The following is a 26,218-nucleotide window of genomic DNA, read 5'->3' on the forward strand; positions in this document are numbered from 1 at the left end:
TTTTTCACGTTTTGTTATGTTCCTGCCTTATGTTAAACTGCTTTAAATTACTTTTTCCACATCAATCTACACTCCATACACCATAATGACAAAGAACAAAACAGGTTTGTAACAACTTGCAAGTTTATTAGAAATAAAACACTGAAATTATTCCATTGCATAAGTATCATACCCTTTTCTGGGACACTTGAAATTTAGCTCAGAGGCATTCATATCGCTTGTAGATGTTACTACACTTCGAGTGAAGTTAAAGGGGTAGTTCACCCAAAAATGAAAATTTGATGTTTATCTGCTTACCCCCAGGGCATCCAAGATGTAGGTGACTTTGTTTCTTCAGGAGAACACAAACAAAGATTTTTAACTCAAAGCGGTGCAGTCTGTCAGCCAAATAATGGCAGTGGATGGGCACCAAACCTTTAAAAGTTAAAAAAAAACATGCACAGACAAATCCGAATTACACCCTGTTGCTCGTGACGATACACTGATGTCCTAAGACACGAAACGATCGGTTTTTGTAAGAAACTGAACAGTATTTACATCATTTTTTACCTTTGATACACAGCCATGTCCAACTGTGCCGAGCACGAGCTCATAATCCGGCTCGTTACATGTGAACGCGCTCTGGCGTAGTATACGCAAACGCCGTAAGGGGAAATCAGTGAAAAGTCACCGGATTAGTTCGCACAAGCAAACGTAATCTTTTAGCAATAAATCGGTTTGAACAAATCCATCCACTGCCATTATTTGGCTGACAGACTGCAACGCTTTGAGTTAAAAATCTTTGTTTATGTTCTCCTGAAGAAACAAAGTCACCTACATCTTGGATGCCCTGGGGGTAAGCAGATAAACATCAAATTTTAATTTTTGGGTGAACTATCCCTTTAACATGTTGCAAATTCATGAGTATGACTTGGAAAGGCACACACCCCTCAATAAAAGGTCTAACAGCTGAAAATGCATATCAGAGCAAAAACCAAGCTCTGAGGTCAAAAGGATTGCAACAAGCCACAGATCTGGGGTAGAGTTTAGAAAAAAATCTGCTGCATTGAAGGGGCACAGAAGCATGTACTCTCCATTACCCTTAACAGAAGAAGTTTGAAACAACCAAGACTCTTCCTAGAACTAGCCTCCTAGCCTAACTGAGCAATTGATGGAGAAGGGTTTTGGCTAGAGTGGTGACCAATAACCTCATGGTCACTCTAGTTGAGCTCCATGATCATATATGCAGATGGGAGAAACTTAAAGAAGGGCAAACATCACTGCAACACTCCACTAATCTGGGCTTTTATGGTGGTGTGGCAAGACTCAATTCTCTCCTCAGTGAAGACACATGAAACAAACTTGGAATTTGCAAAAAAGCACCTAAAGGACCCTCAGACTGTGAGAAACAAGATTCTCTGGTCTGACGAACCTCAATTTCAAGTATTATATATGGAGAAAACCTGCTACTGCTCATCACCTGAACAGTAGCATCCCAAAAGTAAAGTGTGATGGTAGCAGCCTCATTCTATGGGGTTTTTCAGCAAGAGGGACTGAATGAAAGCTCAACACAGCAAAATATGGAGATCGCTTAAATGAAAACTTAGTCCAGAGCATTCAGAACCTCAATCTTGGCAGAAGGTTCACCTTCCAACAGTGTCCTTAAGCACACATGAGTGGCTCATAGACAACTCTGTAAATGCCCTTGAGTGGCCCAGCCACAGCCTGGACTTAAATCCAATCAAACATTTCTGGAAAAACCTGAAAATATGCATCTGCCTCCATCCAAGCTGACAGAGCTTGAGAGGTAAAGAGTGGGTGAAGGGTGAATTGCCAAATGCAAATGTGCAAAACTTGTCACATCATACCTAAAAGACTTTAGGTTGTAAAGGTCTGCTTCAGCTTCTGAGTTAAGGGTATAAATACTTATGCAATGTACTTATTTCAGTGTTTTATTTTTGATCAATTTGCAAAGTTGTCACAAATCAGTTTTGTGCTTTGTCATGGTGTATGGAGTGTAGATTGATGTGGGGGAAAAGGTCATTTAAAGCAGTTTTAACATAAGGCTGCAACATAAATCGTGAAAAAAAAATTATGAATAGATTTGCACTATAATTTATATATTTGTTTTGATACTATAAAAATATATATTTCTACATTTTTTATTTTCATTTTTGTTAGTTTTTTTATTTACATTTCTGAGTATTTAAGTGTGGTCATTCTTTGTGTATTTGTTCAGCGATTTTGCATATTGGTTCAAAAGATTTGGTCAAATCCCACTACATTTTAGCGTAAGGATTGTTACACGCTGATGCATCACTGAGGTCTGCTGGTGTGTGGCCTGCATTGTACAACAAGAAAAGCCATATTTACTCTGCAAAGACATGTCTTCTTGCACTGTTTTTCCAGCTCTTAAAGGGATAGTTCACCCAAAAATGAAAATTTGATGTTTATCTGCTTACCTCCAATGCATCCAAGATGTAGGTGACTTTGTTTCCTCAGAAAAACACAAACGAAGATTTTTAATGAAAACCGGTGCAGTCTACCAGCCTTATCATGGACGTGGATGGGCACCAAACCTTTAAAAGTAAACAAAAACATGCACAGACAAATCCAAATTACACCCTGCGGCTCGTGACGATACATTGATGTCCTAAGACACGAAACGATCGTTTTTTGCGAGAAACTGAACAGTATTTATATCATTTTTTACCTTTGATACACAGCCACGTCCATCTGTCATGAGCACGGCATCAGTCACGTCACATGTGCACGCGCTTCTGGCGTAGAATACGCAAACGCCGTAAGGGGAAATCAGTGAAAAGTCCCGGATGAGTTTGTGCAAGCAAACGTAATCTTTTAGCTTTAAATCGGTTTAAACAATCAGGATACGCGCAAGTAATTACCATTTTGAATAGCCGCTATACCCACAATCTCTGTGCACTGTTGAAACAATGAGTGTCGTATTCATGCGACAGATCGCTTCCGGCGTTTGCGTATTCTACGACAGAGCGCGTGCACATGTGACGTGACTGATGCCAAACTCGTGCTCAGGAGAGATGGACGTGGCTGTGTATCAAAGGTAAAAAATGATATAAATACTGTTCAGTTTCTCACAAAAACCGATCGTTTCGTGTCTTAGGACATCAATGTATCGTCACGAGCCGCAGGGTGTAATTTGGATTTGTCTGTGCATGTTTTTGTTTACTTTTAAAGGTTTGGTGCCCATCCACTCACATGATAAGGCTGGCAGACTGCACCGGTTTTCATTAAAAATCTTCGTTTGTGTTTTTCTGAGGAAACAAAGTCACCTACATTTTGGATACATTGGGGGCAGATAAACATCAAATTTTCATTTTTGGGTGAACTAACCCTTTAACTATGCTTCTAAATGTTCTCTCTTTTTCCCTTCCTCTTCCCTGTATTCCTTTCTGTTTTCCGTTTCTGTCCGTGTCTTCTGTGGGTTGGTTATTCGTTTGTGCGACTCAGGAATACACTGAGGGGAGTTAACACAGGATTGAACCAAGCTCTTCTTGGCAGCAACCCACTTGCTACTATCCAAGGTTTGTGCGAAAGGGAGGCCGAGAGAGACTTTGCCACCTCATATCAGTCATGTGTTACCGTGTCCTCTCTGTATGAGTGTTTGTTTACGTCATTCCACTCCTATTATCCTTTTCTCACATCATGTGTTCATCAAGTGCATAGCAAGTTAGTTTTGTTGATGTTTGTGAGTAATACTGTGTCTCTTTCACAGCTCTGGCAGCCAGTGGTGGCCAGCTGCCCATTTCCAGTCTTGAGGGCAGCAGCAAGGTGTTAATTGGTGGTTCTGGAGGCCAAGGAGCAGGTCTCCCCTCTTCCCTCTTCCTTAACCACTCCTCTTTGTTGCCTATGGCAGCAGGCACCGGCATGGGATTGGGCGGTTCAGCTCTTGCCAAAACCTCATTTCCTGTCACAGGCGGCATGAGTCCCTCCCCTTGCTCGAGCCCCATCTCTTCCTGCTCTTCCGGCGAATTGCTACACAGCCCACACTCGATCGGAGGGGCGAAAATCGAGTGACGTTGCCCGAGGCCAATCACAGGAGGAGGAGAAGGAGGAGATGAAACCTTACCTGTCAACCAAAGCATCTCTTGATCCCCTCGCTCTCTTTCGTTTCCTTTAGTTCGCACTCTCTCTCTTCCGCTCTCCCGCTCTACTGATGCCAAAAATATACAGAGTAGAAGAGGGGAGAGATGGAGAGACAGAGTGGAAAGAGAAAGAACGAGGAGAGGAGGGAAAACTAAACCAAAAAAACACCACGCGGCTTAGCAGGACGCAGCCAAATACATAAAAGGAGAACCAAAAAAAACTATGTAGTACAGTGAGAAGAGGACAAAAGGAGATCCTTGAGCACCAAAAACAACAAACTTACTGTGTTATAGAACTTTTGCAACTCTTTGAAGCAAAACGTGGAGAATACCAAAAAGTATAAAGGAACTTTGAGAGACTCAAAAATATGACAAAAAATACAAGCATACCAAAATCTCAAATACCAAAAACAAACACCAAAAATACGGATGGAAAAGCTTTATCCAAAAGACCTGTAAATAGCCAACCGTCCAGGACCAGACCCAGTTTCAACAATCCATCCATCTCTGAGCTCACTGTCATATCTGCCATGCAATCACATCATTTTCCATTATGTTTTTTATGATTTAATGTTAAATATGATCGAGCCAGTTCTCTGGTTCTTCTTCATTCATGTCTATTTTTTCTTCTTCAGAAGTAGCAGATTTTCCATCTGTAATGTTTAGCACATACGATCATCATCATCATTCCATGTCTTATCGAGCATATAGAGAGGATTGGGTCTTTGATGTTCATCATATTAGCACTGCATAGCTTGATGCACTTGTTTGTCCGATGACATGAATGTCGTATAGTGTAATAAAAGTGAGACCAAGCTCCTCTCTAGCTTTCACGCTTCGAGTTAAGTGTAAATACTCTCATTTCTCTCTTGATAATTAAGTGCTTGTATCCTTCCTCATTCCATTTCATGCCCTCGTCACTCACTTTCTCCCTTTTGAATACCAAAGCGATTCATTCATACTCGATCAGTTTCAGATCAAGGCCGCTCTGAAACATGGGGCTCTCTGCTTCTTCTACAAGCCAAAAAAGGAAGCAAAACTTCATAGCCAGCCAAACTTCCCAGAAAGGAAAACCAAAAACAAACCAAGCCAAAAACCGATGGAGGAGCCTGTACAGAAAAAGAGTATCCCTTCACACATCTCTGGACTGAGGTCACCCAGAACCATGTAGCAAGGGATCCACGTCTGCCTCCTGTCATTCAAACTCTTCCTGGTCCTGGGTGGCGGGATCTTTGATGACCTCACTGGACTCATCTGAAAAAGATGTTTCGGGTTCGTTTGGGGGTTGGGAGGGTTGTTACTTTTGGTCTTTCGTTGCGTCTGTCCGTTTTGTGGGACTTCTCGGCCGTGTGTGTAGATCTGTGTGCTTTCGTTCGGGGAAAAGGTATTCATTCAAAGGTATTTTTTACGTTCCTTACTTGTTCCTATCTAGTTGTGTTAGAGACTCTAATCAGGTGGTTGAAACAATACTGTGAAAATTCAGCTCAACAGATAAGAAACCAGGATAAACACGCTCAAGTACATCCAAAGAACCAAAGTCGAGTATAAACAAGCTTTAAAGAGAACCAAATATCACATACGCAACAACTTACACGCTCTCATCCACCTTACCGTTGTATTTATATCGTGCTGAAATCTGTAGTCGGCGAGCGCTGCAGGTTCAACGAGGGATGGATACATGAACTCAGTTCTCTGCGTTACCGTATAGTCCGAATGGGTCGGTTAGTGCTTCTATAGATTTTTGTAGTAAATGATCTATGTTATAATGCTTACTAATTGCTAATGTATGGAAGAAAAACATTGTGAAAAGAAAAAAAAATCTCGATATTTACTTAGACCAAAAATTCACACTATCTCTCTTTCGGGTTTTTGTGTTTTCTTCCTCCCCCGTTTTTAAAAATTGATTTCTCTATTTATGCTCCTCTTGCTCGTTTGTGGATTTTCTTAACAAGGTTTTTTTTTATTATTAATATTATTATTTATTTAATATATTCCAAATGCTGTTTTGTAGTGGGTGTGTTTGAGGCACCAGATTGTATTCAAATGTAAACTTCCTTTGCCAAGGCGACCTTTCAAACCAAATCCATCGACAAATGCAACCGTCGGTCCTAAAGGACCGGCCGCTAATCGACGGCGTGGGGGGCGGACAACTTGTCTTCTCGACCTCTTAGCTGTCCCTTACTGGACAGAGCCTGTGGGGGGGAAACCTATCAGGGGAAAAAAGCAGCACTGTGTTTCTTCTGCTCAAATGTTTCGGTAGCTGAAGTAACCTTCCAGAGCAAAAGCACGCACTGCCATGCTTAAAAGGGATACGTTTCTATAGGAACGTGCAATGTATTTGTACGTACCTGTTTCACCACTGCTGATGTTTCTGATGGTGTTGCTATGGTTACTGTCGTGATGGCTACCGTGCGCGTGTGTGACGGCGTCGAGCGCAGTGCTGCCGTGAGCCTTGACCTGAAAGCTTTAAACAGCTACAAAACCAAAAACTTTAGGAGAGGAAAGATGGAGGGACTTGGAGGGAAAATACAGCGCAATGTATGTATTGTATGATAGCGGAAATGTATCAGTGCTCCATCTTCCTCTCTTCTTGCTCTCTGCCTCACTCCTCCTCCTCCTCTTCGTCCGATTTCTATTCCTGTTTTGTTTTGTATTTATTTCGTAGCGTGTCCGTTGATCTGTCTCCTGGTTAGGGGGTGTAGAAGAGAGATAGTTCCTCATATACCTCTTAATACCTCTTATACTCTCTTAATGACAAACCAAATAGATGAATGCTTTAAAAACAGATCTGTCAGTAGGGGCTGAGGAAAAGTGTTTTGATCGGACGTTATAAAGATGAAAACACTTACAGGCCATTCCGTGTCAACTCAACCAGAGGTCCTCTGCTCAAACTTTTGATTCTACAGAAATATAGACATGTATAGTGATGAAAGCCAAAATATTAAATGTCTTGGATGAATATTTATTGAGTAAGCCACTATTTTGTAGAGGGGGGTCAAAATGGCCATTTTCACCTGAGATTCAGAGTCAAATTACAGGGGGGTAAAAATTACTTCAGAAAGATGCCAGCATCATAATGTTATTTGTACGCAAAGATTAGTAGGTCTGTTAGTAAAATCTGTTGACTTTAACAATCTTTGTTGCATTAGGTGTCAATGGTGACCATTTAAAAATGGGGAAACAGCACTTCTCAGGTTTTCCTCCGAAGTTTGCATGCATATAACTGAAGTTGTATTAAAGCTATCTAATGCCCTTTTAAATATTTGGTCTTAACAAACTTTCCTTTTGCCATCTTTATTTTTAAGGCCCTAGGAGATAATTCCAAAGATATTGGAATTTTAATGGTTAAAAAGTACACATTTTCAGTGGTCCAAAACTAAATGTGAGTCAGTTTGCAAAAATATTATACTTCTTTCTTTTGAAGAGGAATGTCTGAAGAACTATGTATCTCGTTTCCTTCTGCCAGGACAACTGCACTGAATATACCTGTGCCATAAATATTCTTTTTTCCCAACGTTTGCATGCCTATAACTCAAGAAGTATTAAAGATATTGCAATATGATTTTAGATTTTAGTTGTTAATAAACTTTTCTTTTGGAATCTTCAATTTCAAGGCCCTACATCGTTCAATCCCTGAGATATGGGGATCTCAATGAGGCTCCATGACCAGATTGTTGAATATTACCCATGTTTAGTGGTCAAAAAGCAAATGTTGGTTACTTTGTATACAGCTGATACTTAGTTTATTAAAGAACAATTTCTGAAGAAGAAATTATTTTAAATTAGCATTGTATTAAGACCCAATATCTAAAACAATATCTTTAAAACTTCTTGAGTTACAAGCATGCAAACTTTGGAGAAGATGTAAAAAAGTGTTGTTTCCCCATGTTTAATGGTCACCATTGGCACATAATGTAACAAAGATTGTTAAGTCAACAAATTTTACTAATAAACTTACCAATCTCTATGTAAAAATAACATTATGATGCTGGCATCTTTCTGAAGTCATTTTACCCCCCATAACTTGACTCTGAAGCTCAGGTGAAAATTGCCATTTTGACCTCCCTCTATAAAATAGTGGATTACTCAGTAAATATTCTTTCTTCAGAAATCAAAATCAAAAATTTGAGCCAGGGAAGTTTTTGAAGTTTGTTCGCTTTGACACGGAATGACCCTTGCCGAACTTCCTCGGCCTCCGGAACCACTTTTCCAGTCACCAAACACAGGGCAGGACACATACACACAACTTTTCATATATGTACACGGTTATTGTGCATGTGTATGTATATAAGTCAAATAGGTGACTGAAGAGCGGGCGGTGACTGTTGTTGCTAGGTGACAAAAGTTTATGTCTTAAAACGCGGGAGATGTTGAAGAGGAACATAAGGGGAACCCTTTTAATCTTGCGTTACCTTTTCTCTAAAGCTTTCCTTCTTACCGTTACAGTCAGGCGCAGTTCTGGACGTCTTCAAAACTTAACGATGTTGATATGCAAGTTATAGCCGCAGCGTAAGGGAGCGTGTTCAAAGTGCGAGTCTCTCAGTGGCGTGAATCTCTAGAGAATGATACCAAAGCAACACGCCATTTTGAGACGGTACACAACACACACGCTCCCTAAACTCACGTACGCAATCCTTGAGTTTGATTCGTGGCGGTTTTCGATCAATTCATTAGTAACAATCTAAAATTGGTGAAAGGCCTGACCAAGAGAACTGCAAATGTGAGTCTTTTCGTTCTCATTTTACTCTCTAATTGTTTTATCTACTCTCTCTTTCTATTATACATTTAAAAAAAAAGAAAAATATATACCAGCTTCAGTCCAAAGGTGTTTAAAAAGATTTTTAAAAATAGCAAAGAACTTAAACACGTCTAGTTAAACCAAAGAGCTACACGAACACATCCGCAGCTGTTTTCTTTTGTCTCATTTCCTGGTCACCTAGCAACCCAGTTTCTGAAGGTATAACCTCAACTATCCAAAGTAACATACGATGAAGATGATGAAATGTATATTTTTAATTATTCATTACTTGGGGACAAACCTTCATGGTGATGATGATGATCTTAAAGAAAAGACTTGGTATGTCTGTGATGATTTTTGTTTCCGTTTTCTGGGGGTTAGTGGTGTTAATCTGTCCCCTGAATCTTCTCCCTGATTTCATGTTCGCTGCTCACTCGGTGCGTAAATGAGAGTGCGTGGGTGCGTCATTATTGTCTGTGCGTTCATATGTTCACGTATTTTACACGCTAAAATTGGAGAGAATGCGGTTATTTTGGCAGTGTGGATATGTGCGTGAATGCGTGCGTCTGTTTTGCTTGTTGATGTACGTTGTCATGTTTTTACCCTTTCCATCGTTCCTTTTTTTTTTTCCTCACTTGAGTTGAGCAGTTCCTTCTTCTCTTCTGTCCTTTGTGTCTCTCTTTTTCTCCCTATGGTGACAGGTTAGCCTTTTGGTGTAATTATCTCTGAAACCAAAAAATAGTTGACAAATAACTCGCTTGTTCATTGTACAGTGTTGTTCATTTAAAGTCATTTTTGTAACTGAAAGTGTTTCACTCATCTGAATAAAAACGGTAGAGAAAAAGAACAGTGCATGAAAATGTTGTCTTTTACTTCTCAGTTCATGTGTGAAAACGTTCCGGTGGACTTGTACGATGCCGTCGGTCCGCGTTTGGCCGCTGGGTGGCAGCAGCAGCCACATGCTGTTCTCCTTCACATGGATGAATCATCCGTAAGAGCTTCTGCCTCCACATGGTGCCTCAACTTAGTCACCTTCTCTTCCCCTTCCTTCACTCTCTCTACATCTATCGGTTTCTCTCTTTTCTCCCTCTTTTTCCACTTTTCACAGCTCTCATTTGCTCATCTGACTCATAGGACATCTGGTCTTTGCCAGACAGCTCGTCCTTGTTCTCATGTTCTACTCCTCTCCAATTTAGATGATTACAAATCTCACCTTTTTAAGATTTTTATGTCTTTACATCTGCTACAGAAAAAAAAAACACAACATCAACCAAAGCTTAGTTAGAAACCGAAAACGTTTATTGGTAAAAAGTAAAAAGTTCTTATTTTAATGACTTCATAAAGTCATAGAGTATTTACAGCAAATGTATGAAGTTAAAGGGGACAAAGTCTCACGTAGCCAGACCTTCAGACTGACGGCTGGAATTCATGGCAGCTTTCACTGGCCAAGGCCCGCCCATAAGACCGTTTGACCGACATGTCAAACAACCAATCACAGTTCGTTTCGTTCAGCGTCACGTTTCGGTGCGTGGAAATGCCCCCACAACAACAGACTGGCGTGCAACAGAAATAACCAGCATTGAAAGTTAAATAAGAAGAGGGAGAACAAGCAGTAAGTCAGTAATTTGTTCGCGAACGTCGCAAATGTGTATAACAACAATGGTGCCTGCATAAGCACATTTTAGCAAAACGCAGAGTAAATCAGTCCGCCTTTCACAGCTATGGTAGGTGAATAAAAGCCTCCTGTAGCGAATCAATGCATTTTTGTAAGAAAAATATCCATATTTAAAATGTAATAATCACTTTATTCTAGCTTGCACTAATGGTTGTACCTGGAAGCAGCTCTGGGAGGATGATGTAGGATGTCGGTGTTGCGTATGCGCCTGTGAGTCTGGCGAAAACCAACGTTTATTTACAGGAGCAAAGGAAGCAAAGTTTCCTGACTTTAGCACAGAAAAACCAGTCTCTGTGCAACTAGAAAAAGTAAAAAAGGACAACTCAGTAACTTTGTTTTGGTAAGCCTTTTCTGTGAGAATGTGGAAAAAATTAGCCGCTCAGATTTTTATCAACTTTTACATGTAGTTTGAACATTAATGTGTGTTGGTAGTTTGTATACACAACCACCCTACAATGACAAAAATCCACTCAGTGTTTTTTTTTATCATCAAAAGTAAAATCTCCTTTTTAAAATCAGGTCATTCTCAGCTTCTTGTCGGTGTGAGGGCACACCAACAGAGGCCACTCCCACGATAGTTGATTGACATGAGCACCTTACCCTAGACCCGCCCTCACCGAGTTGAAACAGTCCGACTCCGATCGCCATTGTGTCGACTCAGGTGCAGGGAACACATAAATGTCTCTGATTGAGCAACTGAGGTGTTCTGTTGTTGGATGTAATAACTCTCAACATCTGAGCCGCTGAAGATGCAGAGGATAACGTTACTTTCATTTTTAAAAGGAAAGTGCTGATCCCGATCTACATATGCATTTTTGTTCATGCGAATCGTTCCTGATGCAGCTTCACCCACAGCAGAAGTGAGTATAAGGATTTTTTATGCATCTTTGAAAATGGCCTTTCTTAATAATGTGCTTGTTGGCAAGTTCCGTGGCTAAATGCAGCTAAATACGGCTAAAGTAAACATCTCGTCTCATCATCCCACAGCAGAGAGGGGCGGGGCGAGCAGAGCTTATTTGCAATTAAAGGGACCATTTTTTTTACACTACTATTGAGAATTTTTAACCAAAGTATATTAGAGATTTTTTATTAAGACCCTGAAGAATCATATGAACTTGAAAATGGGCATCCGAAGTCCCCTTTAATCTGCACGTTTCCACTCACATCGCCACCTTTTTGATTTTGCAAGTGACGACGGTGCACCGGTTTAAATGCCACAGCAAAAGTTCATGCAAAGCATGCTAACTGTTCTGTCGTTGGCTGCACAGACTAGAGTCCCAGCCTCAGAGCAGACAAGAGAGCACTGGATTTATTGATTTATTTACTGTATACAGGTATGCACCAAGAAATTAGAATATCGAGGGAAAGTCCATTTATTTCAATAGTTTATTTCAATAATTTCACTACACACAAAGTGAAATTTATTTCATAAATAAGCCTTTATTTGTTTCAGTTTGAATGATTATGGATTAAAGATTAAAAAAAAAAAAAATCCAGTATTTCACAAAATTAGAATATCATGACAAAGTTCAACACTGTAGTGTGTCCCAATCTAGCAGCTAATTAACACAAACCACCTGCAAATGTTTCCTCAGCCTTTAAATTGTCTCAGTCTGGCTTAATAGGCTTCAGAATCATGGGGAAGACTGCTGACTTGATGGTTGTGCAGAAGACCATCATTGACACCCTCCATAAGGAAAGTAGGAAGTATATTAACAGAGTGTTAAGAGAAAGGGAAAAATGTGGCCGGAAAAGGTGCACAAGTTACAGGGATGACCGTAGCCTTGAGAGGATTGTCAAGCAAGGGCAGTTCAGAAATCTGGGGGAGCTTCATAAGAAGTGGACTGAGGCTGGTGTCAGTGCATCAGGAACCACCACATACAGACGTCTGCATGACATGGGCTACAGCTGGAGAATTCCATGCGTCAAACCACTCCTGAACCAAAAACAACGTCAGAAGCGTCTGTGCTGGGCTAAGGAGAAAAAGTACTGGTCTGTTGCCCAATGGTCCAAAGTCCTGTTTTCAAATTTTGCATTTCATTTGAAAATCAAGGTCCCAGAGTCTGGAGGAAGACTGGAGAGGCACAAAAATCAAGCTGCTTAAAGTCCAGTGTGACCTTTCCACAGTCAGTGATGGTTTGGGAAGCCATGTCATCTGCTGGTGTGGGTCCATTGTCTTTTATCAAGTCCACAGTCAACACAGCTGTCTACCTGGAAATTTTAGAGCACTTCATGCTTCCTGCTGCCGACAAGCTTTTTGGAGATGATGATTTTATTTTCCAGTAGGATTTGGCACCTGCCCACAGAGCCAAAACTACCAGTACCTGGTTTAATAGCCATGGAATAACTGTACTTGATTGGCCGGCAAACTCGCCTGACTTAAACCCCATTGAAAATCTATGGGGTATTGTTAAAAGGAAGATGAGGGAACAGAGACCCCGAAATGCAGACGAGCTGAAGGAACTATCAAAGCAACTTGGGCTACCATAACACCTCAACTGTTTCAAAGGCTGATTGCCTCCATGCCACGCCGCCTTGATGCTGTCATCAGTGCAAAAGGAAGCCCAACAAAGTACTGAGGACATAATACAGTACATTAGCACACTTTTCAGAAGGCCAACACGTGTTTAAGATCCTTTTATATTGGTCACATGAAATATTCTAATTTAGTGAAATACTGGATTTGTTTTTTGTTTTTGTAATCCATAATCATCAAAACTGAAACAAATAAAGGCTTGAAATATTTCACTTTGTGTGTAGTGAACTAATATGACATACACGTTTCACTATTTGAAACTAATTGTTGAAATAAATGTATTTCCCTCGATATTTAAGGCAAAGGCAAAGTGCAGTAACTACGCCAACACTGAAACTGAGAAAAATGCCTTTAAAGTTTTTACGCCAGCTTGTCAAACATGTTGACACTCTTGTTTATCTGAAACACTCTCGTTCCTCTGGGACAAAATTGAACCAGAAGACTTTGCCACAAGACAAAACAGTTGTCACAAAGTCCATTTTAAGCCTTAACTCAATTTTGACCAAATGCGTAGTTACTGCGCTTTGCCTTTGGAGGGCAGTGTAGTATGCTGCTGCCACAGAGATCTTTTTTAAAAATGTGAAAAATGCAAACATAGATGCATTTATGTCGATCAGGGGGACATTCCCCTCAAAAACAAAAGTAATCCGTCTTCAGTGACTCTGATGTCAGGAGTAAATGACTACTGCTATGTTCCTTATTACATCCAACAACGAAACACCTCAATGGCTTAGGAGACATTCTTGTCTACTCCTGCTCTGCTGATGAAACACTGGCAGTCAGACAGTTCACAGCTCACTCAGGGTGAGTTTAAGGTAAGACGGCCTTGTCAGTCAACAATCGTGGGAGCAACCTTGGCCAAGAATCTGAGAATAGTTTGATTTGAGAAAGGGGTTATTATTTATATTTATTTTTAGAATGTGTTCACACTTGTCATGTTTGGTTAGATTAAAACAAACTCTGGTGCGACTGCTCTGTTAATGCGGTTCATTTGAGTAAGTGTGAACACTGCCATCCGAACCCTGGTGCACACCAAACAAGTGGACCAGGGGCGCTAAAGATGGGTCTGTGTCCGCTTCCAAAAGAAACTCTGGTACAGTTTGAATTAAATATGAATGCAACATGGACTAAATACTTCTAAACGAACCAAAAACAAGAAGTAATGACAAGATGCCACACTATGCGACGTGATTTCACGAAGGGAACAAGTGGTGTATACAAAACGAAATAAGCAGAGGGCAAACATGAAATAACAATGAGTTCGTAGTTGGTAAAAATAAAATCATATACATGCAGCAATGAGCGCACTAAGTCCAGCAGACAGCATTAGGTGTATTCGACTTAAATTGGTGATGAGCAGAGCGATCAGTGAATGGGTACTTGAATGTCATACACCCACAGTGTGTTTAAGTCAAACACACCTTTTTCTTTTGTTTGGAGTATTAAGTGAGTTCCATCATGAAATATATGTCATTCAACCTGACCAATCAGGTTGTGAATGTATCACTATGCCTTTAGGTTCAGTATCATTAGGTTTGCTGTCAAAAGTGCCACTGTGAACACTAAGTGGACCAGGACCAAATGTATAATTTTCCTTTTTGGTCCAGACCAAATGAACCAAACGAACCAAACTACAAGTGTGAACACACCCTTAAAAAACCATTATGGGGTGGTTGCATACACACACTGTCAACACACATTTATGTGCATTTTGCATCCAATGACCCCTGTAAGAGAGAGCGTGGGAACGAAACAGAAGCTGTTCGCCTTATTAGAAGTAAGTGCCAGTGTGCCATCAGAATGATTATGAAATTGATATTTCAAGGTCAAAAACTTCCATTTGGTTGCTTTGAGTTACACATTAAAGTGGTCTGATATGCGTGTTAAGTTTGGCCAGGTTTAATAGAAAACTTGCTGCAGGTTGAAGAGACCTTTACATATCCAACACTTTGAACACTACCTGTTGTTTTTACTAAGCTATTTTGCACTGATGCATGAGTTGAGCTGTGGAAACTGTGCATCACTGAATGCTTGGAGGCATTCAACATGTCAGCGTCACAGAAACTTTTCAGTAAGTTTGTCCTGAGTTGAGTGGGTTGGATGTCATGCTGCTGCAAAGTTATGCGGAGGCTAAAAGCAAAAAATGCCTGTTGTGTTCAGAATGACACTGACATTACTGACAAGGAGGATTTTGTTTTGTTGTTTGTCTAATTTAAGAAACTGATGCTCTAGAGATGGTTTATAAAATTAAATATGGATATTTTTCTTGCAAAAACTCATTCACTTCAGAAGTCCTTCCTTAACCCCTCCGAAGCCAAGTGGAGTACTTTTTATGATGGATGGATGCACTTTATTTTGCTTCAACAGCCAAGCTTGGAAGAACCAAGACATTTTTTAACATATCTGACAGTATTTGCCTGAAAGAAGCACTTGAGGGGACTAAATCATGCAGTCATTTTAATTTTTGGGTGAACTGTCCTGGTAATTATCTCCAGATAGGAATTTATCGTTAATGAATATTTATAAAATATTGAAGCCTTACTGACTGATGGTATATTATTTTGCCAAGGGTTTTGTTTCTATATCATTATTAATTCAATTATGCATTGCAATGCTTCATGGGATTGTAGTTTAATTAAATTTCACAAAATAAGAAATATCCTGATAATTTACTCAACTCTTACTCAATGTCTTCCAAGATGTTCATGCCTTTCTTTCTTCAGTCAAAAAGAATTGAAGGTTTTTGAGGAAAACATTGCAGGATTTTTCTCCGAGCCAACAGGTCAAAGGTCCAAATTGTTTCAATGCAGCTTCAAAAAGCTCTACACGATCCCAGCTGAAGAATAAGGGTCTTATCTAGCGAAATGATCAGTTATTTTCTAAAAAAAATAAAAAAATAAAAAATTCTATACTTTTTAACCACAAATGCTCGTCTTGCACTAGCTTGACCTCACACATTACATAGTCACATTGGAAAGTCCACGCGTGACATAGGCGGAAGTGTTTAGAAAGCAAACGTGCAAAGAAAGTCAAACGCTCTTTACAAAAAGAAAGGTAAAATAATGATGTCGGATAATTTTGAAGTTGGAGGAGAAAATTTGACTTTGAGAGTTTTTCCACCCTACCTTACCTTTTTGAACCGGAGTACACAGACAAAGAACTAAACGTGTGTGACCTTTCCGACGTGATTACGTAATGCGTGAATTCGTAGACTTCAATGCTAGTGCAAGATGAGCATTTGTGGTTAGAAAGTATACAATTTTTTTTTTTTTTTTTTTTGAAAATGACTGATTGTTTTCATAAGACCCTTATTTCTATGGCTGGGATGGTGTAGAGCACTCTGAAGCTGCATTTAAACTGCCATTTTGATCTTCAATGTGTTGGCCACCACTGAAGTCTACTATATGGAGAACTATCCCTCAATGTATTCCTGAAAAACTTTAATTTCTCTCGACTGAAGAAAGAAAGAAATGCATCTTGCATGACACATGGCGAGTACATTTTCAGGAAATTTATATTATGGAAGTGAACTAATCCTTTAAGCACATAGTATCTTTGTCAAATGTTACCAAATTTTTAAACACTTTTTAGCTTCAAATTAATGTTTGTAATGTTATGATTCATTTCGTAGCTGGTCAGTTTGGTTCATGGCTTATAACTCTCTGGTCTCAGCCTCACGCCCATGGAACGTTGGCTAAACGTCTGATGCATATGGTACACTTAACTGGAAACACTTCAGGAGTTTCAAAGTCGTCATCTGATTAGTTGAGTTTGATCGGATTTCCGGGAGACGCGAGTGTCGTGTTTGTTTTCGGTCCGCTGGGAAACAAAGCGCAGACGGATTTACTCTGCGTTTTGCTAAAATGTGCTTATGCAGGCGCCATTGTTGTTATACACATTTGCGACGTTCATGAACAAATTACTGACTTACTGCTTGTTCTCCCTCTTCTTCATTAACTTTCAATGCCTTGGCCAATGAAAGCTGTCATGAATTCCAGACCTTCAGCCGTCAGTCTAATAACCGAGACTAATAACTCTCTAACAAAGACGTTTTAAGTTCCCTATGAGAAAAATGAATGGAAAAAAATATTTTTAGAAAGTGGGTGGACTGTTGCACTGTTTACTCTGTTGATTAGTCACATGACATATCAGGGTTGGCTGTGTTTCAATTGTGGATTTCCACTGAGAATGCTAACAGATAGACTTGTCCGGGTATCATTTACCACCCTATAGTCCAGCACACAAGTAAATGTGATTTCAGTCTGCAGAAGCTGTGAGATGTTTACAGATTGGTCACAGGATGCGTCAGTCATCTCTGCTCCCACTCACAATCTGCCTCAGTCAGACTGTACCCGCCTACTCACAGAGACAGGTGGTCAATCTGTCACTTCAGTGGCACAGGTGTGTGTTTGCGTGAGTGTCTAACAGCGCTCCAAGACGGAACAGATGACGGTGGCATTTCAGGTGTGTAACAGGAGCACAGTAAATTCCACAAACATGGGGCTGGAGCATATGCTCTTTTGTTTATGTTAGATTATCAACCATAACACTATCTTTGTCATGGAATCCTGCAACAATGATTACAAGCTAAACAAATGCAGATGTCACTGTGGGCTTGAGGAAATCATCTGATGTTTAGTCTTTCAGAGGACATTCTCACACAAACAATGAAATTCCCTTCCTCTACCTGAGTGTTTTCACACCCTACTCTGAGTCACCACACCTGCACTGAGCAAACACGGCATCACAAACTATTCAACACATGACACGACTCTTAAGCAGCTATTGTTATTCAGTCTAAACAAAAAATGGACAGTGATCGGCTCTATTAGTCACACCTGTGACCTTTGTGAGGAATTTGCACTCGTGATTTAAACATTTTACAGGCATTCATAGCCTCCCAAATGACTTATGACATGGTTTCATTTAGCAAAAACATGCAGTATCTACAAGGTAACTACTGTGACATGGAAGTTTTTGAAATAAAGTTTTTGTTTTCTTTGCACACAGAAAGTATTCTCGTAGCTTCATAACATTACGGTTGAACCACTAATGTCACATGGACTATTTTAACGTTGTCCTTACTATCTTTCCAGACCTTAAATGTGTGAATTTTTGACATTTTTGTGTGAACTATCACTTTAAATATTATAACAAATAATCAAAGCCAATAGTCTATTTTTTTTCTGTCCCTTGACCTTAAAAAGGACAAGCGGTTTGGAAAATGCATGGATGTGTTTCTGTTTGGCAAACAGCTAACCCTTGGCGTCCATGACAGAGGCCACAGAAATCAATTTTTAAATCAATCATCTGCAATGCAAATATCATGCGACTAATCGCTCTTCAGCTGTTTAAAAAAATAGATTATGATAACCCTTCATTAGGTACAGTCTTGAGCTGTGATGGATTAGGCTAACTTGGTAAACCTAAAACTTGTAGGACTTAAGGGCATGTCGCTGATACCTTCGTGGATCATCGCTTCCAGAGTTTGAAACGAGGAGCTTTGGGTTGCCGCCATCTATCTGGAACACACCACAACATCTTGTCAGTTAATACAGATCCTACGAGCACGAAACACACAAATACACAAAACTGAGAAAATATGGGGGTGTCCCACATTACACATGGACTTGGTGAGTCATTAGGAACATCTAGTGCCCACAGTATGAATTTGGTACCTACACAGATTTCCTATCTTTGCGATGAGCCCACACACACAGAGACTAACATACATCTGTCATAGCATGTTACAGCAGAAATGTATAAGGTCTCTTCAGCTTCACAAACCATACCAAAGTTAAACAGATTTATATCTGTTTTTTTGCCTTGAGATGTAATTTGAGGTGGCTGAATGTTGAATGGATTTTGAATTAGCTGAGAAAATGTTTTTAGCAATGAACTGCATGAACTGTTTTACAATATAGTGCTTGCAGCTTTATTTATTTTTTTAGATTTGATACCCAGCTATTGCTATTCAATTTTAAATCATAGTGACCAGAGATCATAAAACAGCAAAACAAACCTTTTTTTGGCTTGTTACAGGCCTTGGGGTCAAAATTTGGTTTGGTTAGTATAACACATTTAGCCCTTGTTAGTAGATGTTGTAATTACACTATTTTTACTTTTATTCTGAATGCTACTGTTCATAACTGAATTTACAATGGACGCTTTTCACATTTCCAAGGTTCTTTGAAGCGAAAGTCATCAAATATAATTTTTGTGATCCTATTTTCTCCAATAGCAAAAAAATAAAAAAAGTGAAGAAATTGTTGAATAAAGTCATTATTTTTGTTTTGTTTTGAACGACTAATGTCACATCAACTGTTTGAACATTGTCCTTACTACCTTTCTGGACCTTGAATGTGGTAGTTGCGTTGTTGTTTACGCAGGGTCAGAAAGCTCTCTGTTATGACCTTTGATGGAAATTTTTTCTAGGAATTTAAAAGGAGTAACATTGAGATGACCAAAAGAAGAAGCTTATAGTAAAAGTGGCAAGAGAAACTCCAGACATCAAATTAGCACCGCAAAAGATTTATTGCTCCCAAAACCATGAATATTTACAAACATTTAGGAAAACAAAATGCTAAACAATAATATAATTATATAACCAAGACAAACGGGAGAGGAACTGAAAGTAGCGCCAGAAAATCAAAGAAATAAATATAACAAAAAGATCCCCGCTGTCTCCACCCGGTCCTCTAAATAAGAAAACAAAAAATGAAAAAGAAATCTTCAGCGCAGATGCGCCCTAAACTTACTCTAACTAAAAAAACACAAAAATACACATTTAGCACACTTCACTTAAATAGTGTGTCTAATACAGAGTAAAATCCTGCGTGCAAGGTATGTATGTCACGTGACTTACTAGGCTGTTCCACGTCTCCCTTGTCTGTAAGTCAGCAATTAGATCACAAGTTTAAGTGGAGCATAAGCGGGCTAGAGGTATCAAAGACACATAACGTTCATCATGAACGTAGATGTCACAGGTGAAAAAACTTTACACAGGTCATTCCAACAAATCTCACGCTAGTCTCGTAAGCATACCAATAGTAGCAGATAACTAACGCCACCTGTTACAACCACCTGGCTCAGGGGGAAGCAACATTACAAAGTAAGGGGAGGCCACACACAAACTGAATTTAACAAATAATCATTTAATTAGAAATAAATCGAATTAATACAAAATTTAAGTATAAGTAAGAAAAAGGAAACAACAAAAAGAAACAATCCAGGACTGAAGAGGGAAGACGAACGGCACCAAAGTCCAGAGCTACTTCTGCTGTCTGAATCCCAGTCTTTTAAGCCCAAACGCCAATCATAGGTTACACTCCACACCTGTATTCAAGTCTCGCTCTGGAAAAGACAAAATCACGGAACACCACCTAGTGGACAAATGCAGAAGGACACTCCGGCTGTAACACCTCCCCTCTTAAAACTGAGGCCCTAAAAGGGAACTCTGTAAACACCAATAATAATAATAATAATAATAATAATAATAATAATAATAATAAACAAAAACAACACTAAATACACAATCAAACCAGTTTACACCAACAATGCAAATTTGAGGGCTCCCATACAAATCTCACTTACCCCCTCTCATCTCAGCACCTACCCCAACTCCATTGTTCAGTATGTTCAGGCGCCTTGAAAACACTAAACTAAGAGAAAGAGCAAATAACTTAAATGACAGTTAGTTATTTTATTCTTCAATCGGAGAACGAGACAAGGCATCCGCCATAACATTATCCCGCCCTCAAATATGACGAATATCTAAGCAGTATGGTTGTAATAAAAGAGCCCAATGAATAAGTCGTTGATTAGGACTTCGCAATGATTGTAAAAATGTAAACGGATTGTGATCTGAGAATACCACTACAGGCATTGCACCACCTCCTACATAGACATCGAAGTGCAATGCCCACACCAAAGCCAGTGTTTCTTTCTTAATTGTGGAGTAATTCAGTTGGTATGAATTAAATTTCTTAGAAAAGAAACTGACTGGACGATCAACTCCATCATCATCTTTTTGTAGTAAAACGGCTCCTGCACCCACCTGGCTTGCATCTACTTGGATCTGAAACGCTCGATCCCACCGAGGCGCAACTAAAACAGGAGCAGTACTTAATAGGAGTTTCACATTTTCAAACGTGTGTTGACAATTTGAAGACCACTCAAACGTACGTTTGGTCTTTAACAGATCAGTAAGCGGGGCCACTACAGTCGAGAAGTTTTCGCAAAAACTGCGGTAATACCCAATCATCCCCAAAAATCTCATCAACTCCTTTTTAGTGGTAGGAGCAGGGAAGCCATCAACAGTGCGCACCTTTGCCCATACCGGACGCACCTCTCCTTGGCCCACTACTTTTCCCAAATAAGTTACCGTGGCTTCTGCAAATTCACACTTCGCTAAATTGATAGTTAGCTTGGCTTCTAAAAGACGAATAAACAAGGCACGCAAATGACAAAGGTGTTCGTCCCACATTTGACTATACACAACAACATCATCCAAATACATGGCACACCCTTCCAGCCCTGAGACCACCCTGTTCATCAGGCGCTGGAAGGTAGCTGGAGCATTTCGTAAACCGAAGCTCATTACATTGTAGGAGTATAGCCCAGATGGAGTGATAAAAGTAGAAACTTCTTGTGCTCGAGGAGTTAAAGGAACTTGATAATACCCCTTCAAAAGATCAATCTTCGTTACAAACTTGGCTGAACCCACTGAGTCAACGCAGTCTTCCACTCGTGGAAGCGGAAACGAATCGGACTTGGTGACGCTATTTAATTTTCTGTAATCTGTGCAAAACCTATGCGTTTTATCTGGCTTCGCAACCAGAATGCATGGTGACGCCCAACTTGAATATGAAGGCTTCGCAAGGCTGGTATTTAACAGATATTTAACTTCAGTTTCTAAAAATGCCTGCTTCTCAGGGGAAACACGATAAAACCTTTGTCGGATGGGCAAAGAACATCGATCGACCAACATCGTTGTCATGATATATTAAGTCAGTACACGAGGGAGTATCTGAAAAGAGTGAAGGGAACTCAGTTATCAAATCAATTAATTGACAACAATTTTCTTTAGTCAAATGTTTCAACATATCGTCCAATTTAGTCAGTTGCTCAGTTTAGTTGAGGTTGAACGATACAATCAGGTGGACTTCTCTCTCCTTCGTTGACATTTGTAGCCGTACTCATAGAGGCACTACTCACCTCCGCAACCAAAGCCACTGGCTTGATTTCAGCACCAGGAACAGCATTCTCACCTACACGACAAAAGTAAGGTTTTAACAAATTTACGTGAGAAAGTTGGGTAGATTTTCTCAGATTCGGAGTCGAAACAACATAATTTTGGTCCGATATACGTTTAACAACAGTGTAAGGTCCAGCAAATCTTGCCAAGAAAGACGATCCAGTAACAGGTAGTAAAACTTGATCTCCAGGACTAAACTCGCGGCGCTCAGATCGGCAATCAAACCAGGTTTTCATTTTCAACTGTGCTTTACCTAGGTTTTTCACGGGCTAATTTAATCTTTGGAATACAAAACATTGAAATGAACTGAGACAGAGCCTTCACAACTGCCTTAGTGGTTATTTTCCGTAAAGGATAAGAAGTGGGGTAGCGAGTCGTCTGACACATTACTGTTAATATGTAAGTAGAACCAGATTTGGATGGATTTAACGGACCCACACAGTCAATAGTTAGATATTCAAAAGGATTGCCCACGGCTGGGATGGGTTACAACGGCGCAGGGGCTAGTACCTCATTAGGTTTGCCTACTATTTGGCATGTGTGGCATGTCTTAATAAAACTCGACACATCTCTCTTCAGTCGAGGCCAAAAAAAGTAGAGCATTACGCTATGGTAAGTTTTCTTAACCCCCAAGTGTCCAGCTACATCGCCATGAGCCGTTTTTAGCACCAAATCACGCAATCCGGCTGGAATAACGATCTGAAATATTGGTTCACCCAAAGCACGATCGATACCCGGCGTCCACTTACGAACCAAAACGCTGTCTTTTATGAAATAACCAGAAGCTGCGGTTTCAATGTCATCATTAGATTGAACAGCCGCAAATAAAGTTGTTAACCCAGCATCTTTTCCCTGAGCCGCAATGAGCTCATCATGGGAGATTGACGAAGGAAGCAAAGTCAAATTGGCTTACGGGTCAAAGGAAAATTCCCCTTCACTCTGGGTCACATTTTTTCCAGCACTCATTGCTCGAGTTACAGCACAGGAGACGAAAACGTCAGGAAAATCTTGGACATTCTTAATTGGATTCGCAGACAAAGTTGGAGTCGTTTTCACAACAGGAGATGCCGCAGCACTCCACACGCGGTTTCCGGCCAAATTATTTCTCAAAATTAAATCTACGCCTTCCATTGGCAATGAACATCGTAGCGCAATTTCAACTTCTCCATTTACCATTTCAGAGTCCAACTGAATTCTGTGTAAAGGAGCAGAAAATATCTCCAACCCAATTCATTGAATCAGAACACTTTTCCCTGTACTAGATTCAGAAGAGAAATTCAGTTTTGAGTCCAAAAGAAAGGATTCTGAAGACCCAGTGTCGCGCAAGATCTTGACATATTTTTTAACAGGACAGTTAACCAAGGAAACAAATCCCGTCGTAATATAAGGACCATAATCTGTCTGATTCCCCACGTACTCATCTGCGTTTTTAATTTTGTCAGGTACTTCCCTAACGCAGAATCATTCAGTAGGCGTACAAGAATAAACTGACGCAAATCCAACTGTTTTAGTGGACTTAAACTTGCTTTTCAACACTGGACATTCTTTCTTCCAGTGGCCCTTTTCCAGACAGTACCTACAAGAGGAATTTGGATCGATTTTTCTAGGTCTATACACAACGTTTGACATCGGTCGATCTAGATTTTCATATTTGCACTCTTTTTGATACCCACAGGAGTTTTTATGAATCAACACGAATTAATCTGCTAAAACTGCTGCTTCAGCCGCCGTTTTCACCTTTTGTTCATTTGTGTACTGTAAGACTTCTCCTGCAGTGACTCTCCCAGCCACTAAGGGGGGCTGTCTGCTCCCTCTTGCAATGACTCTCCCAGCCACTAGGGAGCGCTGTCTGCTCCCTCTTGCAGTGTCCCTCCCTACCACTGTATTGCGAAGACTCCCCGCCACCAGGTGGCACTATCTAATGTGAACTCTTTGTTAGCACGTCTCATTAAGTTAATTTGTATCACCTGTATTTTGTTGTATTTAAGTCTGGCGATTTCACTGAGCCGTGTTCAGTCTTGAGCGTACCTTGTTTGGATAACCCCAGTTCTAGAAGTGCTGTTCTGTTTCGCTATTGCCTTTTGGCCATCTTTGTGTTTATGTTTTGTAAAGTTATTACTGCCTTTTGTTTCTGTTTGAAGACTGAGACCAAGTAAAGACTGCCTCTTTATTGAGTAACCTAAGCCTCCTGGTATACTTCTCCTTCTGCACGTGGGTCTTTTGCAAACTGTCTTCCTCAGTAGACCAGAGGTAGAAAGGTTGTATTCTCTGACTGAGAGACCGGGGTTCAAGACCCACTTCGGGAACTTTACAACATTTCACCCTGACAGGTACGTTGCGATTCATTCAGGAACAATATTTTTGAACTGCTCCAAAATCATCAAGTCACAAAGACTATCAAAAGAACCTACTCCTAACGAAGTGCACCAGCGATTAAAGTGACTTGTGAGCTCTCGCGCAACTTCCACATGAGTTTGTCTTTCTCCCTTTCTCCATCCCCTAAATCGGCGACGGTAAGCTTCAGGGACAAGTTCATAAGCTTTTAAAGTAGTGTCTTTCACGATTTTGTAATCTTTTCGATCTACTGGTGAGAGTGAAATAAAAACTTCTTGAGCTTTACCCTCCAGAATGCTTTGTATGTTCGTACGTTCAGCATCGTTCCAACCCCGATCGTCAGCAACACTTTCCAACAATGAAAAGAACGCATCCAAGTTTTTCTCATTAAACTTAGGCAACAATTTGGCCATATTTGTAATATTTAAAGCAGTGTTTGTAACCAGCTGCTCACCCGAGGAGTCAATACTTACGCTACCTATTTTCCCTTCGGCAACTAGTTTCAAACGTTCTGCCTCTTGAGCCAATTTAGCCTCCTGAATTCTTTGTTCACTCTTAAACTTTTCAAATTGTCGTTCACGTTCTCTTTCTTGAACTCGCATTTTCTCTAATTCGAGCTGTCTATCTAATTTGCGTTCCTTACTCTGCAAATTCAAGATTTCTAATTGTTGCTCAAAAGTTAACCTGGTCTGTATCCCCGTCATAACAAGCGGCGTTGAAGTGCTCTCAGGTGACAACGCTTCTTCAGATTGTGTATCAACAGTTAAAATCATCCTCTCGATTAATTTTTCTTTTACGATATCACAAAAGGTTTTTAGTTTTGTACTTTTAGTTACTGCTACCTCAAAATTAAAGTGCTCAACTACTTTACACAATTGCTCTTTTGTAAGCTCATTCAATCCTTCTATTGTAGGAGCAAACAAAAATTCATGTAATTTATCCATTTTTGGTAGTCAATGTACTATACTCATTTAATTTTTCAAAGCCGCAATAAATAACGTTGCCGTTTTACCAAATGTCCTTAAATGCACAGACCAGAGGAAAACATTAAACAAATGAAAACCAAATGAATATCACTATAAATGCAAGAAGAAATTAAGAGCCGTCCCGTATCTAACTAAGACCTAAATATCTCAACCCTAGTCTTTGGTACGCCCACATGCAGCTCAGCGGCTAATCCGCCTACCCGTGTCCGACACACCAAAAACAAAAAATCAAAATAACAAACTAAAATAAAAAATAGCGTTAGCGCTCTACAACCTAACACGGGAGTTTGTGTGGCTTTGACGGTCTAACCTGTCTACTCAATACTTCTTAGCATTTACAGCGGAAACATTACTTACCTCTGGTCATGTACAAAAAGGTTTAACCCGCTGCCAAAGTCCTTATACTTTGACTGCGGGAGAATTCTTTCCTCTCCAGTCCCAGCCAAAATTATCCAAAATTATCCAAATCGAAATCCAATCTTTGAGTGTGGCATTATGCAAACACTCCCCAAAACAATCAAAACATTTACGTAACAACTATTACTCAAACTCATTCAGTTTTTCTTAAACCAATTATTTTACCAAACTTA

General features: G+C 40.0%; 1 protein-coding gene across 1 annotated transcript in view; it reads left to right on the plus strand.

Annotated features, from left to right (window-relative positions):
- pou2f2b (POU class 2 homeobox 2b) overlaps positions 1–9,666 on the plus strand; it is a 54,328-nt gene extending 44,662 nt beyond the window's left edge. Inside the window, exons 16-17 of the mRNA XM_073847724.1 lie at positions 3,469–3,542; positions 3,734–9,666. Of these exons, the coding sequence (XP_073703825.1) occupies positions 3,469–3,542; positions 3,734–4,035 (376 nt within the window). The 3' untranslated portion in view covers positions 4,036–9,666. The remainder of the gene's footprint in view (positions 1–3,468; positions 3,543–3,733) is intronic.
- Positions 9,667–26,218: the final 16,552 nt, after the last annotated feature.

This window comes from Garra rufa, chromosome 9 (assembly GCF_049309525.1).
Source record: "Garra rufa chromosome 9, GarRuf1.0, whole genome shotgun sequence".
Taxonomy (NCBI): domain Eukaryota; kingdom Metazoa; phylum Chordata; class Actinopteri; order Cypriniformes; family Cyprinidae; genus Garra; species Garra rufa.